General features: G+C 44.5%; 1 protein-coding gene and 1 pseudogene across 1 annotated transcript; both read right to left on the bottom strand.

Annotated features, from left to right (window-relative positions):
* Positions 1–3,463: 3,463 nt before the first annotated feature.
* On the bottom strand, positions 3,464–7,125 carry LOC135092619 (proline-rich protein 36-like). The gene is made up of 8 exons (XM_063991223.1): positions 7,121–7,125; positions 6,802–6,920; positions 6,247–6,675; positions 5,870–6,057; positions 5,520–5,783; positions 4,734–4,910; positions 3,758–4,456; positions 3,464–3,664 (listed from the first exon to the last, which is right to left on the bottom strand). The coding sequence occupies exons 1-8, from the start codon at positions 7,123–7,125 to the stop codon at positions 3,464–3,466; spliced, it is 2,082 nt and encodes a 693-aa protein (XP_063847293.1).
* Positions 7,126–7,153: 28 nt separating this feature from the next.
* On the bottom strand, positions 7,154–8,815 carry LOC135092618 (SCAN domain-containing protein 3-like; annotated as a pseudogene).
* Between the last annotated feature and the right edge of the window lie 7,681 nt (positions 8,816–16,496).

Here is a 16,496-nt window from a genome sequence, read left to right as displayed (position 1 = left end):
AGAATGGAGTAGAAAAGAAGGGAAATGAAAGAAGTGAAAGGACAGAAAAGAAAGAAGACAAACCCAAAATAAGAGAAAATCTAAGTTACCCACCTCTTTCATGCACACCATCATCCCATTAACAAAAAACACGGAATTGATAGCAAAAATACATAATTTAACCTTCCAAGTCCTTCACTGACCCAAATCTGAGCTGGAAGTGGTCTCAGTATCGCGAAGAATGACCACTAACATCAACGCCAGCCTGAGGAACACATAGGATAGTCTCTCCTTCAAACACACACAGTTTAGAGAAAAGAAAAATGGGGTCTACACGATGGGAGACTTACAAAAGACAACTCAACGCGGTGCCTGTGGTGGTGTGGACTTGCTTCCTCTCACTCCAGGTTGTCTCTCCACGATGTTCCAGAGATGAGGAGAGCGTTTTTTCCAGTCTCACGCGAGTCCTGAAGGGGGTACTTAAAACTATGGAGAATTTAGCGTCACAAACAGACCCATAGATAAATCATTGGGTTCAGGCTGTTTGTCTATCAAGGGAAAATGTTCCTTTTATCTTGAAGCATTTTGGGTGAGGTGCTTATGTCCCCTGCTCTGTTATATGATTCTTTAAGCTTGTTTTCTGACTCGCCTTAGTTAAGTTTATCTGTACGTGTCTGTAAAGAGCAGGGTTTTTTTTATTATTATTTTTTTTCTATCAATTAAGAATGTTGAATTTATTTTGTAGTATTTGGGGTGTAGTGTTTATGCTCCTCTCTTTTATTTGTTCAAGCTTGTTTTCTTTCTTGACTTAGTTTGTTTAGTTTAGAGTTGCGTGTTTGTGTGAAGAACAGTTTTTCTGTCTATCAGTGGAGAATGTTGCCTTTATCTTGAGGCATTTGGGGCGTGGTGCTTGTGTCCTCAGCTGTTTAATGATCTTAAGCTTGTTTTACTTCCTGGCTTAGTTTTGTTAACTTTGTCTGTGCGTGGCTGTATGAAAAGCAGTTTTCTTTCGTGAACCCTGATGTGTCTGTCTTTGCTTTGAGACATTTGGGGTGTGTTGCTTGTGTCCTAAGCTGTTTCGTGGTTTTAAGTTTGTTTTCCTTCCTGACTCGCTGTAGTTAAGATAAGCTGTGCGTGTCTGGCCCACATTCAGCTCTCTCACCACAACTATTTTTAAAAGCCACATAAATAATTAGCCGGGTTCTCAAAACAGTTTCTTTTAATGATAAAGTAGAAGTCTTGTTAATCTGTCACTAGAACCATAACTACATCTTTAAAAAACCATGTAACTTACTAAATATTCAGAAACGCTCTACTCTCTCACCATGACTATTTTTAAAGGCCACAGAGATGATTAGCCGGTTTCTCAAGACTGTTTCTCTTAATAATAAAGTAGAAATCTTGTTAATCTGTCACTAGCACTGTATAAACACTCAAAAACCAGTGTGCCTTCATCTGCCTCGTGTCTTTTGAAAGTAGTGGAGGTGCGGCGCGGAAATGTTTCAGAATACAGTCCTATGTGAAGAGCAGTTTTTCTTGAATGAGACTTTTATAGTTTGAAATGTGAAAGAAAATAAAAGAAAAAAATATGATCCTAGTTATCTTGCTTTAATGAAGTTTACCTTGCGTCTTGTTTTATCCCAGCGGTCTTCAACCTTTCCCCGCGCTGCACACCAAGCCAGGTGCTGATAGGGGGGAGGCACACCACCACAATGTCAAGGTGGAACTAATGACTGCTGCATACGCCGCAGGAGCGAGTCTTGCCAGCTCGTACAGTCACCTATAAAAGTTGGTGACAGTCTCTTGGCAGCTCAGCGCCTCCACCACTCACTTGTTCTACACACGGGATTTAATTATCGGCAGGGTGAAAGCTTCTGACCGGGAGGAAGATGTGGCTGGGGAAGAGTTAAAGAGGAGGGGGTAGAAGGGACAGGGGCGGCCGAGGGCGTATGTGTGTTTGATGAGTTATTGTAGGCAAGATCCAAGCAGACTCGCTGGATCTTGATTGTACTGTAGGTATGAAAAAATAATAATGCATAATGATAATGATTATTATTTTTCTTACATTCATCAGTTTAGTAAATGTTATGATATTATTAAGAATAACAATAATACATAGAATGGACACAAGCTGAACGAAATTTCTCTCTCTCTCTCTCTCTCTCTCTCTCTCTCTCTCTCTCTCTCTCTCTCTCTCTCTCTCTCTCTCTCTCTCTCTCTCTCTCTCTTTCCAGAGATGTATAGGAGGGAGAGACAGAGTGAAAAGCAACAAAAGGAAGGAGAAAGAGGAGTACGGCAGGGATGAGTGAGGTTGTCACAGACTGCTGCTGTATTTATAATAATTTATATTATCAATGACAACTCTTGTATACACACACACACACACACACACACACACACACACACACACACACACACACACTAACACACACACACAGACTGTCGCTATGATGGTGAATTTGTAAGGAGTGGTTTGCTAGGCGGTGACTTACAACGATATTTGTGAGATGTGTCAAAAAAAAAAAAGTAAAAATAAATAAATAAAAGCACACACATCTGCTCGGCCTCCCCTAGTCCCCCTACCCCCTACTCTTTAACTCCTCTCACGCCGCCCTCTCTCCCCGCCGGAAGCTTTCTTTCTGCTGGTAGGTAAATCCTGCGTGAATAACAAGCAAGTACTTTAAGGGTGTAGTGGCGTGTTGTGGTGGTGGGAGTAGTGGTGAAGCAAGTGTACCAGTCACCACGCACACAGGGGAGGGTTCCCACATGAGGCTCCACACACAAGCTCTTTAATCTCATCTAATGCTGTTTGCACGCCATGACTGCTACTCCCACAACAGTCCTCAATACTTAATTTTATGTTATTATCGTTGTGAATGTGAATGTTCACATTAAAATCGACAGCAGTAATTCTTATTGAACTTTTGGTACGGCATGAACACAGGGAAGGAAATACTGTGTTCAAATATATCTTCTTTACCCTGAGGTGTGTTGAGATTTCCATGGCCCAGTGGATAGAGTGATAGTCTGGAGGAACTTGAGTGTTGGACGCCAGCGTTCAAATCCTTCTATGAACTTGGAAAAATTAATAAATAAATGAATAAAATAAATAAATAAAATAAAATTATCTGCTAAGAATATACATAATATAATATTAATTCATATTATTGGACGCCATAAAAGAAAAAAAAAAAAATATATATATATATATATATATATATATATATATATATATTGTATTATAATAAATGTTTAATATAAATTTACGTAACCAGAAGATGCGGAAGTAGACCAACTTTACAAACAAAGATTGCGTGAGGGAAGCGTGGGTCTGATCTCCACTCGGAACCTGCATCACCATCACCACGTGTGCCTACAAAACACACAGTATGGTGAAGGAGCTGCCCAGGGGAGAACTGCCATCCCCACCCGTTGTCCCACCCTATAAACTACAATGACCACCAAACGGACTCACTCAAGTAAGTTAGGAGTAGGAAAGATTACCATAGAATAGGATAGGAGTGGCTGGGATTCGATGGGAGAGGAGAGGCTGGGATTGGCTTGGAGAGGAGTGTCTAGGATTGGCTAGGAGAGGAGAGGCTGGGAACGGCTGGGAGAGGAGTAATTGGGAATGGCTGGGAGAAGAGGGGCTAGGAATAGCTGGGGGAGAGGTGGCTGGGAGAGGCTAGGAGAGGAGTGGTTATGAATGGCTGAGAATGGTTAAGAGAGGAGTGGCTGGGATTGGCTGGGAGAGGAGTGGCTTAGAATGGCTGGGAACAGCTGGGAGAGGAGTGACTGGGAACTGCTGTGAGAGAAGTGGCTGGGATTGGCTAGGAATAGGTGGAAGAGGAGTAGCTAGGAGAGAAACGGTTGTGAGAAGAGTGGCTGGGAATAACTGGGAGAGGAGTGGTTGGGAATAGCTGGGAAAGGAGAGGTTAGGAGAAGTGCTGGGAATGGCTGGGAGAGAAGTGGCTAGGAGAGGAGTAGCTGGGAGAGGAGTCGCTAGGAATGGCTGGTATAGGAGCGGCTGAAAACGGCCGCGAGAAGAGCGGCTATGATTGGCTGAGAGAGGAATGGCTGGGAGGGGTGTAGATGGGAATGGTTGCGAGAGATTGGGAGAAGAGTGGCTCAGAGAGGAATGGTTGGGAGCTGCTGGGAGAGGAGTGGCTGGTAGAAGCTGTGGTGCCTGGGAGAGGCTGCGAGAGGGGTGGCGGGGATTGGTTGGGAGAGGCTGGAATGGCTGGAGGAGGAGTGGCTGTGTGAGACTGGGAGAGGAGTGGTTAGGAATGGCTATGAGAGGAGAGGCTGAGAATGGGTGAGAGAAGAGTAACTGGGAATGGTTGAAAGAGCAGTGGCCGGGAATGGCTGGCGGAGGAGTGGCTAAATGGGCAGCTGGGAATGGCAGGGAGAGGAGTAGCTGCGAGTGGCTAAGAATGGCTGGGAGAGAAGTGTCTGTGAATGGCTGGGAGAGAAGTGGCTAGGAATGGTTGGGAGAGGAGTGGCTGGGAATAACTGAGAAAGGAGCTGTTGGGAATGGCTGGAAGAGGAGTGGCTAGGAGATGGGTAGCTAGAAATGGCTGGGAGGGGAGTGGCTAGGGAAGGGGTAGCTGGGAGAAGAGTGGCTGGGAATAGCTGAGGGAGGAGTGGCTGGGAGAGAAGCGGCTGGGAGAGGAGTGGCTGGGATTGGCTGGGAGGGGAATAACTGAGAATTGCTGCGAATGGCTAGGAGAGGATTAGCTGGGAATCGCTGGGACTGGCTGGGAGAGGATTGGCTGGGAATGGCTGGAAGGGGAGAGTCTGGGAATGGCTGGGAGAGGAGTGGCTGGGATTGGCTGGGAGAGAAGTGACTGGATTATCTGGGAGAACAGTGTCTGGAAATGGCTGGGAGAAGTGAAACTAGGAATGGATGGGGGAGGAGTGGTTGGGAGAGCCTGGGAAGGGAGTAGTTGGGAGAAAAGTAGTTGGGAGAGGAGTGGTTAGGAACGACTGGGAGAGGAGTGGCTGGAAATGGTTGGGAGAGTAGTGGTTGACATTGGCTGGGAGAAGAGTGACTGGGAGAGTCTAGGAGGAGTGAGTGGAAATGACTGGGAGAGGAGTGGCTGTGAATGGCTGTGAGAGAAGTGGCTGAAAATGGATTTGAGATGAGTGACTGTGAATGGTTGGGAGAAGAGTGGCTGGGAATGACTGGGAGAGGAGTGGCTGGGAATGGCTGCTGGAAGGAGAGTTTGGTAATGGCTGGGGAAGGAGCGGCTAAGAATGGCTGGGAGAGGAGTGGCTCGGAGTGTCTGAGAGAGGAGTGGCTGGGAATAGCTGAGAGAGGAATAATAGGGAATGGTTGAAAGAGGAATGCCTAGTAGAGAGATGGCTGGTATTAGCTAGGAGAGGAATGGCTGGGATTGGCTTGGCTTGGAGAGGCTGAGAGGTGTGTGGCTGGGAATGGCTGGGAGAAGACCAGCATGGAGATAATTAAATGGGAATGGCTGGGAAAGGATTGGCTGGGAGAGGAGTGGCTAAGAGAGGCTGGGAAGGGTGTGGGTGACAATGGCTGGGGGAGGAGTGTCTGAGAATGGCTGGGAGAGACAGGGATGGGAATGGCTGGATATGGCTGGATAAGTGGTTAGGAATGGCTGGAAGAGGAGTGGCTGGGAACGGATGGCAGAAGAGTGGCTGGCATTGACTGGGAAAGGATTAACTGGGAATGGCTGGGAGAGACTGGGAATGGCTGTGGGAGGAGTGGCTGGGAAACGAGCGGCTAGGGGGATGGCTGGGGTAGGAGAGGCTGGGAGGGGAGTGGCTGGGAATGGCTGGGGGGGAAGTAGCTAGGATAGACTGTTAGAGGAGAGGCTATGAATAGCTGGAAATAGCTGGGAGAAGAGTGGCTTGGAATGACTGGGAAAGGAGTGGCTGATAATGGCTGGGTGAGGAGTGGCTGTGAATGGCTGGGAATGGTTGGGAGAGGAATGGCTGGGAATAGCTGGGTGAGGAGTGGTTGGGAATGGTTGGGAGAGTAGTGGGTGGGAATAGCTGGGAGAGGAGTGGCTAGGAGTGGGGTGGCAAGGATTGCTAGGGAGAGAGTACCTGGGAATGGGTGCGAGAGAAGTGGCTGGGAATGGCTCGCAGGAGAGGAGCGATTAGAAATGGCTGCTAGAGGAGTAACAAGGAATGGCTGAGAGAGGAGTAGCTAGGAGAGGTGTTACTGGCAATAACAGGGAATGGCTGTGAGAGGAGTGGCTAGAAATGGCTAGTTGAAAAGTGATTGTGAATGACTGGGAATGGCTGGGAGAGGAGTGGCTGGGAATGGCTGTGGGAGAAGTGATTGGCAGTAGTTGGGAGATGAATGGTTGGGAGTGGAGTGGCTGGAAATGGCTGGGAGAGGAGTAGCTAGGAGAGGAAAATCTGGGAGAGGAGTGGCTGGGAATAACTGAAAGAGGAGTGGCTGAGAATGGCTGAGAGAGGAATGACTTGGAAAAGGTGGGGGAGGAAAGGCTGGGAATGGCTGGGAGAAACTGGAAATGGCTGGGAGAGGCTGGTAGAGAAGTGGCTGTGAATGGCTGGGAATGGTTGGGAGAGGAGTGGCTCGGATTGACTGTGTATGTTTGGGAGAGGCTGGGATATGTGTTGCAGAGAATTGCTTGGGAAGATCAGCTATGAATGGCTGGGGGGAGGAGTGGCTTTGAGAAGCAGGGATGAGAGTGGCTGCAAATGGCAGGGGGAGAAGTGGCTGGGAGAGACTGGGAGAGGAGTGGTTATGAATGGTTGGAAGAGGAGTGATTCTGAATGGCTGTTAGAGGAGTGGCTGGGATTGGCTGGGAGAGGAGTAACTGGGAATGGTTGGTAGAGGAGTGGCTGAGAGCGTCTGGGAGGGCTGTGATTTGGAATTGCTGGGAATGGCTAGGGTAGAAGTAGCTGGGAAAGACTGGAAGAGGAGTGGCTGTGAATGGCTGGGAGAGGAATGGCTTGGAATGGCTGTTAGAAAAGTCTATGAATGGCTGGGAGAGGAGTGGCTGGGAATGACTGGTAGAGGAGTGGCTATGAATGTGTGTACGAGGGTGTGGTTAGGAATGGCTTGGAGAGGAATGGCAGTATGATAAAAAGAAAATATGATGAGGTGTACGAGTATATGTAACTTAGTTTTCAGTGCAACATACCTTTTATTCTTTCACTGATGACGTAATTAATGTGAAGGATGTGCCTGATGGGCCTCAACAAAGACGCTGATTTTAGGTTGCAGGTTGGTGAGCTTCAGCTGTGGGTTGTCTCGTTCTTCCAAGCTCAGTCTGCTCCTTTGTTTTGTTAAGACTGCGTTTGCATGACTGAAACCAGCTTCAGCCATGTATGAACTTGGGAAAGCTAGTAAAAAGGGCTTAACCACTGCACAAAGCCGAGGATATTTAGCAATGTTGTTCTCGTTTGTCCAAAATTCATGGAGACCTTTTCTTCTGAACATGGCACTTGCTTCCAGGTCCACAGTCATGTCAATGAATTCTTCCTGCAGGTGTAATGTAATGTTTGCATTCCCCATTTCATTATCGAACGGTGTTAGGATCCATTCAGGCACTTTCATATCCGGCAGAGCTTCAGAGCGACCTTTAAAGTCTTCAAGTGAATTCTCCAGATGAGTCTTGTATGTTTCTAGATCACCATCAGAAATGTTTTCACTTCATATCTGTTGTAAGTTAAAAAAAATACTGAAAATCTCTACATGCTAGTGAAGCTGTAAGCAAGCTTAGCTTGCCTTGGAATCCCAGTAGAACTGTCCTGGCCAGAAAGACGGTAACATCTTTACCCTGCAGATATTTTTGTCTTATTAAATTTAGAATAGAGGTCTGCCAAACAGAACAGGGCATTTTTGTGTTTTTTTTTTTCATCTCGTCACATTGAGTTGAGTACTCGGCTGCCATGAACTGAACAGTTGAGTTGTACAAGTCTTTGCAAGCTGTGACCCCTAGACAGCCACCTTACAACAATGTGCAGGCGTGATTGATTAAACATGTCATCATTCTCTTTGCACAGCAGTGCAAACAGTCGTGAGTTAAGCGGATGTGCCTTGATTTTATTAATCGCCCAAATGGACACTTTCAAGGCATCATGCAGTTCACCACCGAGTTTCTTGGCTACAAGAGGTTGCCTGTGCAGTACACGGTGTACGGTACATACATGAGACACTTTTTCTTTGAGTATGCTTGCAAATCCTCTGTACCGGCCAACCATTGTTGGTGCACCATCAGTAGCCACTGCAGTAATATTACTGAGAGGTATGCTGTGCTTTTCAAAATATTTACTACAGACATTGTCTCACCTTTTACATCAGCTGTGAGATACTTGACAAACAAAAATTCATCAATGATGCCAATTTGAATTTGACTGTAATACCTCACATAGGCCATGAGAAGATTAGCGCTGCCAAAAGTTGATTCATCGTGTTGTAGAAATAACTTGCTATCCTGAAGCTCAGATATCTGTCTTTCCCAAGTTCATACATTTCGTCAATTGTACTATTACTTAATGGCAAATCTTTCAAAAAGTGAAAATCTTCTTTAATAGGTAGGATTATGATACCATCACCAATACTGTGTGCCTTTCTTTTCTTTGCTTTCATGAGGGAGATGTTATATGAGGCTTTTAAACCTCCTTCAGTATCAGAACTGGCGGGTGTTTTGAAAAAAAAAGTGTTGATATTTGATTGACTTTTGAATTTATTTTCTTTCAATGTCTTGAAATAGTCAAGGTCTTTGTTTTTCATATCAGAGTGAACCCTTTCAAGGTGGTCTTTCATCTTTGCAGGCTTCATGGCATCATTACTGAAAGTCTTTCCACACAAGTGACACAATGGCATGGTGTCATTGCTTAATGAAGTAATAAATCCATATTTCAAATATTCCTGAGAATACTGACGGCATTTCTTCTTAGCAGCAACAGCTGCCATTGTGCTTATTACGCACAGTTTTCAACGCGTCACAATAATCAGTTCATGGACCACACTTACGGGAGCTGAGCGTGCGCTGAACTACTGTGTGCGAGACAGAGAGAGAGAGATGTAGGCAGGGTGGGGTGGGGTGGGGGATACGTTCACTGGCTCAGTACGAGACAGAGACAGGAATGCATCCTGTACAGACCCTAGTAAGGGCAGTAGAGTTGCGAGACGACTCAATGAGGGGGAGGGGGTTTTTGAAGATAGTGTTGCCAGTACTGCTGGAATGTTTTAAGATTTACTGACATAATTTGACCTACTGTTTAAATTAAAGAAATTATTATAATAAAAGAATAGATAAAATAATAATGGTGTCTGATATTCTTTAGATTTTTGGAAATTATTGTCAAGAATTGCTAATCAGAAGCTTCAACGGTGCCTTAGACCACAGCAAAAAACATTCATCGACCCCATGGCTATTCACTGATACCCTTTCAACCCCCTGGTTATTCATTGACCCCCTTTTGACCCTCTGGTTATTCATTGACTCCCTTTCAACCTCCTGGTTATTCATTGACCACCTTTCAACACCATGGTTATTTATTGACCCCTTCGATGGTCCCATCAACCCCTGGGGGGCGATATTGACCACTTTGAGAACCCTTGTTGTATGTGCTGGTCGTGGTGGTTGTGGTGGTGGTGGCTCCATGCAAGTCACTAAAAGGGAATGGTTCTTTACTTGTTTCTGTTGTTTTGTTGTTTCTTGGTTGCTGTTGTCCTCTATGTGATTATGGATTTTTTTTTTAGTATGTGTGTGTGTCTGTGTGTGTGTGTGTGTGTGTGTGTGTGTGTGTGTGTGTGTGTGTGTGTGTGTGTGTGTGTGTATGTGTGTGTGTGTGTGTGTGTGTTTGTGTATGTGTGTGTGTGTGTGTGTGTGTGTGTGTGTGTGTGTGTGTGTGTGTGTGTGTGTGTGTGTGTGTGTGTGTGTGTGTGTGTGTGTGTGTGTGTGTGTGTGTGTGTGTGTTTATCTAGTTGTAATTTACGAGGCCTGAGCTACGTTCGTGTGGTCTGCCTCCATATCTACACTTGTCCAGTTTTTCCTTAAAGTTGTACACACTCGTTGCCAATACTACCTCCTCACTGAGCTTGTTCCAAAATTATATATTTCTCTGTGGGAAAGTTTATTTCTTTATTTCACTCAAGCATCTTCCTTTTATTAGTCTTTGCTGTGGCCTTGTGTGTATCTGGTATTTCCTTCTTCTCTTAGCAGCATTTTGTCATGTGTATATTTATTTACCTGGTTGTATTTACCTAGCTGTGGTTTACAGGAGGGGAGTAGTCTCATAGAATCCCGTCTCTCTATCTATCCAGTCTGGTATTAAAAGCATGGACAGTTTCGGCATTCACAACGTCTTCACTGAGTTCATCCCATTTGTTCACACTTCTGTGAAGAAAACTATACTTCGTGAGAAAGAGAGAAAGAGGGAGGAGGGGTGGAGGGGGGGGGTTGGTGTTTAGCTGCAGGAGGGAGGGAGTGAGGGGAGGGACACTATACAATCAGTTCGTGTATTGAGTGGGAGTGGCTGCAGACGGAGTGAGGGGGAGGGGAGGAAACACTACACGATCTGTTCCTGTATTTAGTGGATGATGGGGGAGGCGGGCGCCAGGGAATTGCGGAAGGCCTGATTAGTCTTCATCAGGAGTCTCAGACAGGAGGCAGCTCAGTTGCGGGTGTTGTTCTGCCTGGCTAAATTCTTATAACGTGGCACATTTCACAGCAAAGAGAATAGCAGATAAACGCAGTGCCGTGAATAGTGAAAACACAATAAAAACCAAGAAAAAAGCAAGGCATGAACAAAAGTACAGAGAAGTCTGGGAAAAAGAATTTCCAAGGTTAAGGCCATCCAGGAAGGACTCGTGTAAAGTAGTGTATAAAAAATCTGGTGTTGAGATTACTGCACAGTTAACAACAGTAAAGCTTCATGGAGGAGGCAGTAGACACCTACCGAAACGATAATTATTCCCAGTGAGGTCTAAGACATTGTTCAGGGGGTGTTGTGAACTTATCATTAAACCCAGCTGTGACCTCACTGAACGTTTCCCTTTGTGTCTCACAACACAAGGGGACAGTCACAGCCTGCCCTCTAAAGACAACTCTCTTCCTCCACAGAAAACTACAATCACATAATAACACACACACCCTTCACTCAAAAATTTTAAAATCATCATGACGACTCCTACACCAGTCTCGGAGTCCCCATCTGGGGAGGGGACCATAAATGTCCCCAGGTCGGACTGCCTTTCTGTCGATGACCCTAAGTGTCTTGACAACCCCCTCAACTTTTTCTTCATTAACTTCTGCAACATTCGCGGTCTAAGATTTAATTTTCAATCTGTAGAACACCACCTCTCCTCTTCTAAACCTCATCTTCTTTTCCTCACTGAAACTCAGGTGTCTGAGGCAACTGACAGTAGCCCCTTTTCTGTTCCCTCCTACTTTCCCTGTCTTCATTTTCGATCCAAAGCTGGATGCTGCGTTTATGTGCGCAATGACTTAACCTGCTCTCGTGTCCACGCTCTTGAATCTTCCGAGTTTTCCACCATCTGGCTACGACTACAGAGTCACTCTCAAACTAAATTTATCTGTGCTGTATACCTCTCACCTAACTCCTCTGACTATAAGAAATTCTTTGACTATTTAACTTCCAAAGTGGAGCACATTCTGACCCTCTTCCCTTTTGCAGAGATCTCCATTCTTGGAGACTTCAATGTTCACCACCAGCTTTGGCTTTCCTCTCCCTTCACTGACCATCCTGGTGAACTAGCCTACAACTTTGCTATCCTCCATGACTTAGAGCAATTGGTGCAACACCCTACTCGTATTCCTGACCGTCTTGGAGATACGCCCAACATTCTTGACCTTTACCTGACCTCTAATCCTTCTGCTTATGCTGTCACCCTTTCTTCTCCGTTGGGCTCCTCCGGTCACAATCTCATATCTGTATCTTGTCCTATCGCTCCAATCCCTCCTCAGGATCCCCCTAAGCAAAGGTGCCTCTGGCGTTTTGCCTCTGCTAGTTTGGGGGACCTGAGGAGGTATTTTGCTGATTTTCCTAGGAATGACTACTGCTTCCGTGTCAAAGACCCGTCTTTGTGTGCTGAGCGCATAACAGAGGTGATAGTGTCTGGCATGGAGGCGTACATTCCTCACTCTTTTTCTCGTCCTAAACCTTCTAAACCTTGGTGTAACACAGCTTGTTCTGGTGCTATACATGATAGAGAGGTGGCCCACAAAAGGTACTTAAGCCTTTCATCACCAGAATCTCATGCACTTTATATTTTTGCCCGGAACCATGCGAAGTCTGTTCTCCAACTAGCCAAAAACTCCTTCATTAACAGAAAATGTCAAAACCTTTCAAGATCTAACTCAACTCGTAATTTCTGGCATCTAGCAAAAAATATCTCCAATAACTTTGCTTCTTCTTCTTTCCCTCCTCTATTTCAACCAGATGGCACCACTGCTATCACATCTATTTCTAAAGCTGAACTCTTCGCTCAAACCTTTGCTAAAAACACTACCTTGGACGATTCTGGGCTTGTTTCTCCTTCTCCTCCAGCCTCTGACAACTTCATGCCACGTATTGAAATTCTTCACAATGATGTTTTCCATGCCCTCGCTGGCCTAACCCCTCGGAAGGCTTATGGACCTGATGGGGTCCCTCCTATTGTTCTCCGAAACTGTACCTGTGCTTGCACTTTGCCTAGTCAAACTCTTTTAGCTCTGTCTGTCAACATCTACCTTTCCTTCTTGCTGGAAGTTTGCCTACATTCAACCTGTTCCTAAAAAGGATGACCGTTCTAATCCCTCAAACTACCGTCCTATTCCTTTAATTTCCTGCCTATCTAAAGTTTTTGAATCTATCCTCAACAGGAAGATTCTTAAACATCTATCACTTCACAACCTTCTATCTGATCGCCAGTATGGGTTCCGTCAAGGCCGCTCTACTGGTGATCTTCTGGCTTTCCTTACAGAGTCTTGGTCATCCTCTTTTAGAGATTTTGGTGAAACTTTTGCTGTTGCCTTGGACATATCAAGAGCTTTTGATAGAGTCTGGCACAAAGCTTTGATTTCCAAACTACCCTCCTACGGTTTCTATTCTTCTCTCTGTAACTTCATCTCAAGTTTCCTTTCTGACCGTTCTATTGTTGCTGTGGTAAACGGTCACTGTTCTTCTCCTAAATCTATTAACAGTGGTGTTCCTCAGGGTTCTGTCCTGTCACCTACTCTCTTCTTATTATTCATTAATGATCTTCTAAACCAAACTTCTTGTCCTATCCACTCCTATGCTGATAATACCACCCTGCACTTTTCCACGTCTTTTCGTAGACGTCCAACCCTTCAGGAGGTAAACATATCACGCAGGGAAGCCACAGAACGTTTGACTTCTGATCTTTCAAAAATTTCTGATTGAAGCAGAGCAAACTTGGTATTGTTCAATGCCTCAAAAACTCAATTCCTCCATCTATCAACTCGACAGAACCTTCCAGACAACTATCCCCTCTTTTTCAATGACACTCAACTGTCCCCCTCTTCTACACTGAACATACTCGGTCTCTCCTTTACTTATAATCTGAACTGGAAACTTCACATCTCATCTCTAGCAAAAAACAGCTTCTATGAAGTTAGGTGTTCTGAGACGTCTCCGCCAGTTTTTTTTTTTTTCACCCCCCCCAGCTACTAACTCTGTACAAGGGCCTTATCCGTCCATGTATGGAGTATGTTTCACATGTCTTGGGGGTTCCACTCATACTGCTCATCTAGACAGGGTGGAATCAAAAGCTTTTCGTCTCATCAACTCCTCTCCTCTAACTGACTGTCAACCTCTCTCTCACCGCCGCAATGTTGCATATCTAGCTGTCTTCTACCGCTATTTTCATGCTAACTGCTCTTCTGATCTTGTTAACTGCATGCCTCCCCTCCTTCCGCTGCCTCGCTGCACAAGACTTTCTTCTTTCTCTCACTCCTATTCTGTCCACCTCTCTAACGCAAGAGTTAACCAGTATTCTCAATCATTCATCCCCTTCTCTGTTAAACTCTGGAATCCCCTGCCTGCTTCTGTATTTCCACCTTCCTATGACTGGAATTCCTTCAAGAGGGAGGTTTCAAGACACTTATTCATCAATTTTTGACCACTGCTTTGACCCTTTTATGGGACTGGCATTTCAGTGGGCATATTTTTTTTTATTGGATTTTTGTTGCCCTTGGCCAGTGTCCTTCCTACATAAATAAAAAAAAAATTTATTTCACAAACACTGCAACGATTTGTTACAGTTCTTTAACATGATTTCACAACACTGCAAAGGGCTGTATACTTATCATTTGGATCCGGCTTCACCCAGCTCTTAAGACTAGGATCTTTCAGTCTTTCTGTGTTAAAAGCTTTTTGGTACCACGTTTTTGTTTTCTTTTTAAATGGAGTTGTACTTTTACAGGCACATCCTCCTGGTACAGGATGATCAACATTACTCTGATCACTCATTGTTTCTTTTTTTCAAACAAGTAGACCCGACCTCAGTATGTACTGACCCTCTCGGAACTGAGTGTCTGAGACGTACGTGATGCCTCCCTCCCTCGGTATCACATACGTGTCCTATACTTGTCCCTCCCTCCCAGGCTCATATAAAGACTCATACGTGTATCATGTACGTACTTTTGCCTGTTGCGACGTGCCACATCGTTAGGAAAATATCTCTTACCGATATCTAGAAGCTTAATACACAGAGTAGTAACAGAAATTAAGCATTTTCCTGGATGTCGTATCAAACTATTGTTCTTGATAGAATTATTTTCTTATGAGTAGGTTACTGTAGGTAAAGCAGGCCTAGATATCTTTAGGAAAAACTAGCAACAAAACTAGTAATATATAGCTTCTTATAAGAAATCGCAAGATTAGTGACATTTTTATCTTAAAAATCCAAGATTCCAAGACTAGGTATAAAAAACAAAATCTTGGGAAAAAAGCCAAAGAGTGGTCACCTGCTGAGTAGAAGGCAGATTTGTTTCTGCCTTTATACAGCGTAAAGAAAACGGCATTGAAGAGTGTATGCAGCACGTGGGCTACGCCACTATTAAGCATAGCTCACATATTAAGGCAGGGGCCAATTATGCCTACTTATTCTTCAGAAAAATAAAACACTTTATGTAGAATAATTAGAGTAACCTTCATAGTTTTTTTTTGGATTAGGTGCATATCGTGACACAGAGGGAGAATGCAGCTTCTGAACTATTTTATTCAGGGTAAGCACTGCCTACCCTGCCTACCCAGTCCCTGGTGATGAGGTACTTAAGTGTGAGGGTACCAGTGGACATATTGTGAGATGTCAGTGGACTAGGAGGGGGTGAAGAGCATGATTAGAGAGAGTTGAGAAGATTAGAAAGTTGTGTTTCAGGAGTTCGGGTTATGTTAGGAGCAATTCAGCAGCCTTATGGCGTTTTAGCTCCTCGGGATCCTGTGATTTGTGGTGAGTACATAAAGGCGCCTCGTTTTCATGGGCTGCGAGCCGACTCTGCATCTAACTTCAGGGGACTCATCTCCCTTGATTGAAGTGGGCCACGGCCTGAAGCCTGTTGGTTACTGGTGGAATGCTCCTGTGTGTGTGTGTGTGTGTGTGTGTGTGTGTGTGTGTGTGTGTGTGTGTGTGTGTGTGTGTGTGTGTGTGTGTGTGTGTGTGTGTGTGTGTGTGTGTGTGTGTGTGTGTGTGTGTGTGTGTGAGCGTCTGAGAGGCCACTGACTGAACAGTTTTGGTGCATTTTTATGTTATTTTCTTCTAACAAACAGTGATATCTGCACACAGTGTCCATATGTGTATTTAGTTGAATTGAAAGGGAGTTGTATCTATTAAAGTATTATTTCTATGTGTTTGTCGCCCTAGCTGGTGATTCTTTTTTTTTTATTTTTTTTTATTTATTTATTTATTTATCTATTTTTTGGTTAATCAAGTAGTAAAGTTAAGGTCAGCCCAAGCTGGATGGTAGATAGCCATCTCACTTCATTACATAATGGAGTTTTTGACTAATTGGAGAACAGAACTCCCACGACTCCAAACAAATATAAAGTGTATGAAATTCAGATGACGGAGGGCTCAAGTACATTTTGTGGGCCACCTCTCTATCATATATCACGAGAACAGGCTGTTATACCAATGTTATACCAGATACTATCACCTATGTTATGCGTTTACCACACAAAGACAAGTCTGACACGGAAGCAATAGTCATTCCATGGAAAAATCAGCGAAATGCCTCCTCATGTCAATAGATTTAGGCAAAATGCCAGAGGCATCTCCGGCTTGCCTATTTAGTATTTCTTTTTATTTTGAAACTGATAAAATCTAAGGAAAATAGGAGTGTGATAGCTGAACATGAAACAATTGGATACTAGTAGCTCATCATCAATATGCATGGAGATGTCGTGGAAAAGAGTGGAAAAGTTATTTCGGCGAAGATCCCGTGAATAGTTTCATTGATAGCCTATCAAAACTTGGCGAACCATCAAGGAAAGTGTAGTTAGCTATCCAATTAGTCCAGTTCAAACTACAGCGCCAC

The sequence above is a fragment of the Scylla paramamosain genome, chromosome 40 (genome assembly GCF_035594125.1).
Source record: "Scylla paramamosain isolate STU-SP2022 chromosome 40, ASM3559412v1, whole genome shotgun sequence".
In the NCBI taxonomy this organism is placed as follows: Eukaryota; Metazoa; Arthropoda; class Malacostraca; order Decapoda; family Portunidae; genus Scylla; species Scylla paramamosain.
Note: the sequence above shows the minus strand (reverse complement) of the source record. Positions and strands in the feature narration are given on the sequence as shown.

Bases quoted from the DNA above. Each gene is read 5' to 3' on its own strand.
- LOC135092619 (XM_063991223.1), bottom strand. The intron at 6,676-6,801 runs GTTACTCCTCTC...TGCCATTTGCAG, and splicing joins TCCTCTACCAACCATTCCCA to CCACTCTCATCCCTGCTTCT. The intron at 6,058-6,246 runs GTCATTCACAAT...ACCCATTCCCAG, and splicing joins TCCTCTCCCAGCCATTCCCA to GTACTCTCTCCCTAGCAATC.